Genomic DNA, 10234 nt, shown 5'->3' with positions numbered 1-10234 from the left:
TTGCCTACAAACAAAAAGAAATAATAGAAAATAACATGAGAAGTAATATATAAATCCTCAGAAAATCAATTGCTATCCCAAAATAACAAATATATCAATTTGAGGCTAACTGAATGCTGTTATACTTATATTTTTTGGAAAGACCTGAAAAAAATTCTAATTAGAAATGTTTTCTAACTTCATTTTTTCCCCCCAGAATATTCCTATTCATTTCTATTGTGTTCATTTTCATGAAACTCAGTTCTTAATTCTTCCAAATTTATCTGGTCCTGTTTGGTACAAAAAGCACTAAACTAGTATTGATTGCCACTTACTTGCCTTTTTACTTTCTCCATATTTCTTTCTTTAACTCTAGACAAGTTTATTCTACTGCTTACTTGACATCTTCACTTGGAAATCTAATAGCCCTCTCTAATCCAGTGTGGCCAACACACTGACATGACATCCTGATCTTACCCTGCAAATTACTTCATTGCAGCTTTTTCCATCTAGTTGATGCAACTCCATCCTCCCACTTTCTCAAGCCAAAATCCTTGAAGTCACTCTTGACTTTTCTTTCAGGTGGAAAGCTTTCTTTAAATAAGCACTTGCCTATTTCCTTCATTGTCTTCAAGTTTTGCTAACACCTCAACTTCTCAGTGAGGATGATCCACCCTATTTAATATTGTGGCCTGTCCCTACCCCCACCTCTCCTCTGGAACTTTTCATCTCCTTTATTCTGCTTCATGCCATATAATTTAATATTCATATTTACTTCTGCTCCTCTCCCACAGCCCAATTAAAATTGTGAGCTCTACGGGTGAGAAGGGATGGTATCTTACACCCCTAGATGTCACCCAAAGACCATCAATAGTGCTCCATTAAAATTTGTTGAATGAATATGTGTGTCACTTAACTTCCTTTCTAGGCCTCACCCTTTCCATTTGTAAAACGAGGAGGTAATTTCCAGTTCACACGGTATGTAAAACTGAACAATATATTTCTTAGTTATGCTTGCTTTGGGGCTTTATTAAATGGTATCATACCCCATGCAGTTTTTTTTAGATTTTCATTTTTAAAAAGTAATATTAGGTTTCTAAAATTTATCCACTTTCTTGTGAGAAGCTATGACTTATTCATTTTCACAATTATATACTATTGTAAAACTATACTACAATTTATTAATCTATTCTTATGTTGATGATAATCTGAATTGTTGCCAATTTTTTGTTATTATGAATAATACTTCTATAGATTTTCTTATAAATATCTATCATGCACATGTGGAGTTTCTGGGTTGTACAATATTTGGACGTTAAATTTTGTAAGATAATGCCAAATTTTTTCCCAAAGTGATTATATCAGTTTATACTCTCACCAGCAGTTTACGAAAGTTTCTACTATCAACTTTCTTAAGTTTTGACAATGTAGTATGTATAAAATAGAATCTAAGTAGGATCTTACTTTGTATGTCCCTGCTTTTTCATTTTCCAGTTTTCTAATGGATTGTCTTTTCTTGAAATTGATTTTTAGGCATTCTTTATACACTGTAGATACTAATCTGTTGTCTGATATCGGTGTTGCAAATATCTTCTCCTCTGGCTTACTATCCTTTTTTACTCTCATTATTGAAAAATTATAGGGTACTCAGGTATTTTCTATTTCATTTTGATTTTCATTATCTGTTTCACTTTGAATTCCATCATCTTTCTTCTTCCATTGCTGCTGTTGAGACGTCTGCTGTCAATCAATTTTGAAGGCATTTTTTTTCTTTTCTCTTGGTTGCTTTTATATAGTCTCTTTGTCATTAGTATTCTGCAGCTTTTTACTGCACTGTCTGGACATGAATTTCTTTTCATTTATCTTCTCGGACATGTTGTTTTCTGCATATGGTTTCACTTGTTCATCAGTTCTGACACTCCAATTAGATAGGTGTTAGACTTTCTTACTCTATCCTTCGATATTTCTGAACTTTTTTATATTTCCCATCTTCTTTATTATTTATTATTTATATTTATATTTTATTATTATTTATTATTTATATTTCCCATCTTCATTAATTAGTCACTAATGCTGATTGCAGGAGTAAATATCAGAATAGCAGTCAAATAAGATTACATATATATAATTATAATAGCAAAAGTTCATCAGTGAGAACAGTTCTGTACATAACTCTTCTATTCATTAGTAAGAAAGATATGTTTTTAATATTCAAAGATCCTTGGAGAACTAAAAGAGGCTTCAAATCATAGCAGATTCTGAATAGGACATATTCTTTAAGACACTAAGGTCTCATTTTCAGTAATTTCCTTGCATTTATCTTCTAGTTCAGTAATCCTTTCTTTCACTGTCTCCAGTATGCTATTTTTGAACTGTTATTTCAATAATTATATTTTTACTTTTAGAAGTTCCACTTGGTTTATTTTCAAATCCACCTGGTCATTCCTGATAGTCTATTGTTGCTTGTTGATTGCTGCAATTCTGCCCTCTTTCTTTAAATATACGTAGGTGTTCTATATTCTCTATCAGGCAATCCCAATATCTGCTTTCCTTGCATAAGGGCTGAGGGGTTCAAATCCTTTTTTTATATTTATTTCTGATGAATGTCATTCATGTTAACTACCTATGTGCTTGCTGATATTTTATTGAACTAATTTCTTGACCTTAAACTATGGAAATCCTTCAGGATCTAAATTTGGAATTCTTTCCTCCAAAAAGAGTTTGTAGATGCTTCTGTTGGAAGCCAAGGGGTGCCACCGACTTATGACTATTTGAAATTGCCTTAAGAATTCTGGCTCAATTCAAAAGCCCCGGACTCAGCTCCTCCTCACTGACGGCTCCTAATACTCTTGTAGGCACCTGCCTTTGGGGCAGTGCTGCACCTCAGCACTCCTATGGGCATCTATCATGAGGGAAACCCCACCCCTCTAAGTGTGTCTGTAGTTCCCAGCTCAAACTTAGGATTTGCTTATTTGTTTGTTCTGTTATTGTTGGTTGTTTTGGAGAGTTTTCCCTTCCTCTTCAAGATCACCAATATCTCAAAGAATATGTCCTATGTAGGATCTGCTAGAAGTCAAAGCCTCCTTAATTCTCAAAAGGTTCTGGGGACTTTTGAATATTAAAAAGGTTTTTTTCCTCACTTATTAAAAGACAGTTAATGTCAGAATTGTTCTCACTGATAAACATTGTTGGGAAATTTTGTTTTGATTTTTGCCATTGGGATCATGTTTTATGATATTCTTTGACCATTTTTCTGATCTTTACTTTTTAAAACTAGTATTAGTGGTTGAAAATACTGCTTGGCTAGCTCAATGAGGCAGTATTCATGTATTTGACTGGCTGGAGAGGAAGATCTTTCCTCTCCAGCCAGTCAAATATAACATAAGAGAATTATGTTATATAATATAATTCTCTTATGTTATATTTAAGTTTAGCCCTTATAATGCAAATTTTTGTTTTGACTCACATGGTATCTTTCAAAGTGCATCACATTCTTTTTGTGATGATTCAGGGTCTTTCAATGTTAAAAGATAATTATTCTGTATATTATTTATGTATAGTATATGTACATAAAATCTTGAACTGACTATATACAGACTCCAGCACACCACTTGGAACTTACTTTTACTTTTTGTTTTAAACACCAACTTCATGATAACCATCTGTTTTCTTGTCATTTGACTCAAGAAATCTAGCGAGGAAGATAAAAGGCTATTGCTAAGTGTCTTCCTGCGAGACTATTGATCTGAAGAATGAAGCAGGCTTCTCCAAAGTTTCTTCATCTTACTGATAAAGAAACACTTTTTAACAATACTTTTATGTATTATTTCAGAGTCCATAAAACAATGTGCAATTTCAAACACTTACTCTTATGATTATCATGAAGTCTGTGAATTGGTGTAATGGAATGCATCAGTCACCATTTCAGAAAATTGTTTTGTGTATATACTTATTCTGAAGGCTTTGTATTTGTCTGTGACAAGGTGATGCCTGTTTTTTCTTAGTTTTGCCTTTTAAAAATTTTTCTTCAACCTCTCCTTAATTGTTTTACTTTTAATAAAACTTCAGGTGCAATGAGACCTAAGAATGATATTGTTAATTTTACAATAAGATTAAAAGCCTTGTGCTGGGCCTACATTCAGCTTTCCTATGAAGTGTATAGCCCACAGAAGCTGAATCAATGAACTACCACTGGCAGGTGGGAATATACTAAAAACTCTTCCTGAGGTAGAGTCTTACATAAAAACACAAAAATAGATTACATTGTGTTGTATGATAGATTGTATTTACTTATATCTTTAAGTAAATCTATGGTTCTAAAATGATCTTTCATTAGAGATACAAAAATATGATGAAACCTATTAGAGAAAAAATAAGTGTCCAAAAAAAAGGACAGCTTTGCAAGCCTCTAAGGTATTTATATCTTTTAGTAGCCAAAGGTTATATTTTACCCAAGAATCTGCCATTATTTCACTTTAATCCAAATCCACATTTTTTATTTGTGTTTGAATTTTGCCAAGAATCACTGATATAAACCTTTTCCACTGGCGTTGTAAAATTGTTTAAGATCTACTAACAGCTATCTTAAACAATATAACTATTCCTTTCAATCCATAAATTAGTCTGTAGGTTTGTGGTCAACTGTATTTTAATTATGGGTATATCCTATATTCTACTGAAATGACAAACATTAAACTGCCGAAGCACCTTTCAGAAAATACATGCAGGTAACTCAAACACATTGGTTAATTTTACTTTCCTAGCTCTTATCACTGAGTATTGTTGATAAACTAAGATGATACCTTTAATTACTACCTGTCACTGGTCTAATTTAGCTGCAATCAGAGTATGGTAGCAATTTAGTTTACTTCCAAAGTAGCAAAGAATGAGTATTTCTTCAGCTTCAATGCCTTATAACAGTGATTTTCAAACATTTTGATCTCAGGACCCCTTACTCTATTAAAAATTATTGAGGACCCCAAAGAGCTTTAGTTTATGTGGGTTATATTTACTGATATTTACCAGACTAGAAATTGAAAATGAGACATTATTATATATAAGAATATATAAACATTCCATTAGGCATCAGAGCTGTTATCATTCCATGTCATGTAGCTTCTGGAACATTTCACTTACACTTCTGAGCAAATAAGAGTGCAAATGGTAAACAACAACATAGTATTATTATGAAAATAGTTTTAACCTCATGGGTGCTTTGAAAGGGTCTTAGGGACTCCTAGAGGTCTTCAGACCACACTTGGAGAACTGCTAACTTATACTTGGAGAAGCCAAATTATATTATTCCACTAATATTTTTAAGGTTTTTATCTTTAAAATGAGTACATGTCTATTTTCCCTGCCAAGTTAGCACAACTTTTGCATTTTAGTCTAGGAAGTCTGTAATCCATATTTGGATGGTTTGCAAGGTGCTACAGGTTAGTATATAATACTCTTAATTTTCTTCTATGGTTTTTACTTGTTTGTTTATCTATGGTTAGTTAAGGACTCCCCTGTATTCTGCAGGTTTTATTAAGTATTTATTCTCCATCTCTGCTTTAGAACTCTTCCTGTTCCTGACTTAAAGGCACAAAGATTTTCTCCTCCCTCTTCTCTGTCTCTTTTTTGCTACCTTTCTTCTTTGCTTGCTTTTATCTTCAAAGGTTTTGTGCCTTCAGAACTTAGCTTTTATCACTAAAACCAACTACTGACAATGTTTCTCTTTCAGTTTTTAGCTGTTCTCAGTAATGTTAACTTTACACAAATATATGACTAATAGAATCATGGTGGAACTATTTGCTTAAATGTTCTAAGTGCTTTATCAGCCCATAAAAAACAATAATAATTTATTGTGGAAACTTAACTAATCATACTGTTTTCATTTATTTATCAACATAAATTACCAAGATGACCAAAACTAAATGGTATCTTCAGGTTATTTCTCAAAATTTAGCAACAATTTACTCACCCCAAAATTGTGTAAATCTAACTCAATAAAATGATATGTTTTTACTGATCACTGAGATCTTAAATAACTAACTATAATGATTTCATAAAAGATTATAGATATTTTAGTTTGGTTTTAACCATAAATTGAATGGGTTTTAGTCTTTTACATGAAAGCATCTATTGCCAGCAGTTTTTCAAGCAGTCATTTTGGAATGTTACACCTTAAATATGAGTGAGACATTGGAAAGCTAATCTAACCAAGTCATTTTACACATGGGGTGACTGAGAGTTAAAGTGTTTTTGTGATTGGTTAGTGACTGGGCAAGTGGCCCAGGTTACTACTAACTTTTCTTTTCACTTTATTAGGTTGCCTTTAGAGTAATAAACTATTTGAATTGCAGAAATATTAGAGATCATCTAATTCAATACCATCATTTTATAGATGCAAAAACTTATGCAGAATGTTGTTAAAGATGATATATACAAAAGCATCTTGTACAGTATCTGGTGATAGTAGAAATTCAATAAATAGTCATTTCTTTTTTTTGGCCCACAATCCAGTTAGGAACCCAGATGTGCTAACGTCTACCTAACTGCTGTTGTATATCTTTATTCTTAATAAAAAAACCTAACTGAGGATTGAATTTGACTTATATAAGCATTGTTTATTTTACAAGATAAGTATTTTTAATAATATTTTTATATTTATAAAATACATAAATTTATTTAAAATTTATATTTATAAAAATTTATAAAAGGCAAATATTTATTTTATAAGGTAAATATGAACAATTTATTCTGAGTCCTGGAGTATATACTAAAACTATTCTACTATGATTTTATTCACGTAGCATATTAAAATTATTTTAAGAGACTACATATTAAAATATGAGTGGATTAACACTTTCTTAATAATTGGGCAGATTACTACTAAATGTTTGAACTTTCCAAAAATGCTCTTTTCACAAAGAAAAAAGGTTATGAGAAGCAGTACCTCCTTTCCAAAATAGTGATATCTTTTTGCCTGTCCATAATAACACAGCTCAAATTGATGGTGGAATAAGAAAACGCAGGGCACTGGTTTAGGAGTCAGAAGACATATGTTCTAGTCCTAGCTCTGCCACTTAGTAATGAATGACCACAGGAAAGTCTCACTAATTCATGATTTTTATTTCTGTAAAGTGGCTATATATAAGCTCAACATTATAGGACTGTTCTAAGGCTCAAACGAAGATTATCTATCTATCTATCTATTATCTATCTAATCTGCCAACCCTTACATATATAAAATATTACATGGCATAGTGAAAAAAAAAAACATTGGAAGATTCAGGAAATCTGGCTTCTGGGCCAGCTCCTCACTGTGTTGCCATGACACCTTGATTAAGTCACCTAAAAAAATATCAGCAAGATGCAAGGGTTGACTAAGATCAGTACCTCATAGGAACAATTTAGAGAAAGGAAAGTGAGGCAAAATAGCCTTGCTTTTATCAACTTTCTTAGGTTTTCATATGTATCATTTGAATAATGTTGTTTTACCAAAAAAAATGGTTTGAGTCTACGGCCATGCTACCCTGAACCTGCCCGATCTCAGAACCTGTCTGATCTCAGAAGCTAAACCTGGTTAGTACTTGGATGGGAAACGACCTAGGAATACCAGGTGCTGTAGGCGTTAAAAAAAATGGTTTGACAATATTATCTCAATTCCTTATCATGTGTTTACAACAGGAAATGAAATAATAGGTAAATTTTTAGCAAATTGTTTGAAGAAAGAAAAAACATTTTTTTTCACCTTGCATCCTTCACAAGCATGAACTCCATAGTGAAACCCAGAAGCTTTATCTCCACAGACACGGCATTCGATTGCCATGAGGGAGTTGGAAGGCTCCTCGTGAGGCTTATTGTACAGCTGAGTCTTTTCAGAATAATAAGGTGGGGATGCAGGCTCCACTTTGATTGCATCTGTGTATAGAAAAATGTGAGCAGATAATTATCACATAAAAAGCAATGTTAAAAAGGCAATAGGGCAAGTCACTATAGTATATCTTAATGTCATAGTTTTATTAAGTGTAGAAGCACTATGGAACATGAAAAGACACAGGAAAAAAGTAAACTTTGTAATCACAGGCAAGTTACAACACCTCTGAGCCTCACCTGTAGAAATAAAATGGGGAAGGGAATTAAGCCGGGGGTTCTATGACCCTGCTACACCCTGTCATACTAAAGCTCTAACAGACAATATATAGTATTTGAACAATTAAGGTTATTTTGCTACATAATGTGCTATATTTGGTATTTCCACAATATTAAAGTGTATATTTTTATTTAAATGTTGCACTCTAGAAATATTTGTTTTCTTCATTTTCTGTGTTCCTCAGAGTCCAAATATAAGTGAAATCATATGGTATTTGTCTTTCTCTGAAATATTTCACTTAGCATAATATCCTCTAGGCCCATCCATGTCATTGCAAATGGTTTTCATTTTTTTTCATGGCTGAGTAATATTCCATTGTGTGTGTGTGTGTGTGTGTGTGTGTGTGTTTATATATATACTGTGTGTATGCATGTCACTAATCATCTATTGATGGGCACTTACATTGCTTCCATATCTTGGCTATTGTAAATAGCGCTGCTGTGAACACAGGGGTGCCCATATCTTTTCGAATTAGTGTTTTGGATTTCTTTAGATAAATATCCAGAAGGGCAATTGCTGGGTCATAAGGTAGTTCTAGTTTCAATTTTTTGAGGAACCTCCAAACTGTTTTCCACAGTGGCTGTACCAATTTGCAATCTCATCAACAGTGTACAAGGGTTCTCTTTTCTCTACATCTTTGCCAATACTTGTTTTTTGATTTACTGATGATAGCCATTCTGACAAGTGTGAGGTGGTATCTCACTGTGATTTTAATTTGCATTTCTCTGATGAGTAGTCTTTTCATATGTTTATTGGCCATCAGTATGTCCTCTTTGAAGAAATATCTATTCAGGTTTTACATTTTAGAAGTATTTTTAAATTACTCTTGCAAAAGAAACACAGAAGGAACATTGCCATGAAAAGGTAATGGTAAGCCCAGACTGAAGGTAAATGAAAAATAAGAGAGCAGGTTACCATCAGTGTTGAGTCAGAAAAGGTGGTTTGTAAAATGATGTTTGATACTGAGGAACCTATGGAAAGTAAGCACTACCTTTCCACTGGTTAGGATCAGGTCTATTAAATTCCCATATTAGGCTCTAACTGAAAACCACACACATAAATATAACCAAGTATATCATTTATATTTTTAAAAAAACCCTAGAAATACAGGAGATTCCTACTTATTGTCAAGTAATGGTTGCCAATTACACAGTGGTGACTTTGGAAAACTGGTATTATTAGCACACAAAGAGCTAAAAAAATCAAGGAAATAGCATCAGAGAAACTTATTTTATCTTGAAAAGTAGTTTTAGCTTTTCCTGAGTCTGATGTTTTGATGTGAATTGAATTAATGGCATGAAGATTTATTAATAGACTACAATGTCAAAATTTAAATTTGTGCTGAAAAATCGGTTTCATGTAAGCTTCTCATATGGCAGAATTAGAAGAAATGGATCAATATTTAGTAATTTGGTGATGATAACTTATATAAGGTAGCAAATTTTTACTTACTAACTTATAGGTGACCAAAAGAATTCAAAGTTTGGGTGATGGACTCTTAACCTGAGATAAACCTGGCAATGTAATCATGCTAGAAAATGTTTCTAAGAAAAATCAAGAAAAGAAAGAAGAGAGAAAGGAAGAAAAGAGGGAAAAAAGGAAAGAATGATCTGGGGAATTTACACACTGCCTTCCTTTTTGGTATATTGTAAATACCTAATATTTCATGGATAATTGGATGAATAAATGAATGGTAACTGTCTTTTCTATAGAGTTTTCATCTCTGGAGAACTTATTCCAGTGTTATTGAGATCAGTCCAATTCTAGTCTTAGTAGTATGAAAAGTGAAAATAAACATCATACTTTGGTACTCTTGGAGCTTCAGGTCATACTTATAATCAGCAACCATTGGGTCAGCTCTTGCAAATGGAATGTCTTCATAGTGTGGGGTAGAAATGCTGGAGAAATCAACAGTGGTGAAGGGCTTGATGTCAAAGGCGTGGGAGTGGTCATCCATTACAGAAAGATCCACGGAGCTGATTCCAAAGTTGGTGGGCCAAAATGGCATCTCTGTGTCAACCATGGTAATTTCTGAAATGAAAAAAAAGAACAGCTATGGAGTTGGTCCTAGAAGACAGAGCAATCCTCTAAAGATATACAGAAAGGGAACTGAAA

At 33.0% G+C, this 10234-nt stretch overlaps 1 protein-coding gene across 1 annotated transcript in view; it reads right to left on the bottom strand.

Annotated features, from left to right (window-relative positions):
- PPARG (peroxisome proliferator activated receptor gamma) overlaps positions 1 to 10234 on the bottom strand; it is a 121582-nt gene that overhangs the window by 38338 nt on the left and 73010 nt on the right. Inside the window, exons 3-4 of the mRNA XM_006917631.3 lie at positions 9923 to 10150; positions 7718 to 7887 (exon numbers count right to left, since the gene is read on the bottom strand). Of these exons, the coding sequence (XP_006917693.1) occupies positions 7718 to 7887; positions 9923 to 10142 (390 nt within the window). The 5' untranslated portion in view covers positions 10143 to 10150. The remainder of the gene's footprint in view (positions 1 to 7717; positions 7888 to 9922; positions 10151 to 10234) is intronic.

This window comes from Pteropus alecto, unplaced genomic scaffold, assembly GCF_000325575.1.
Source record: "Pteropus alecto unplaced genomic scaffold, ASM32557v1 scaffold75, whole genome shotgun sequence".
Lineage (NCBI taxonomy): Eukaryota > Metazoa > Chordata > Mammalia > Chiroptera > Pteropodidae > Pteropus > Pteropus alecto.
Note: the sequence above shows the minus strand (reverse complement) of the source record. Positions and strands in the feature narration are given on the sequence as shown.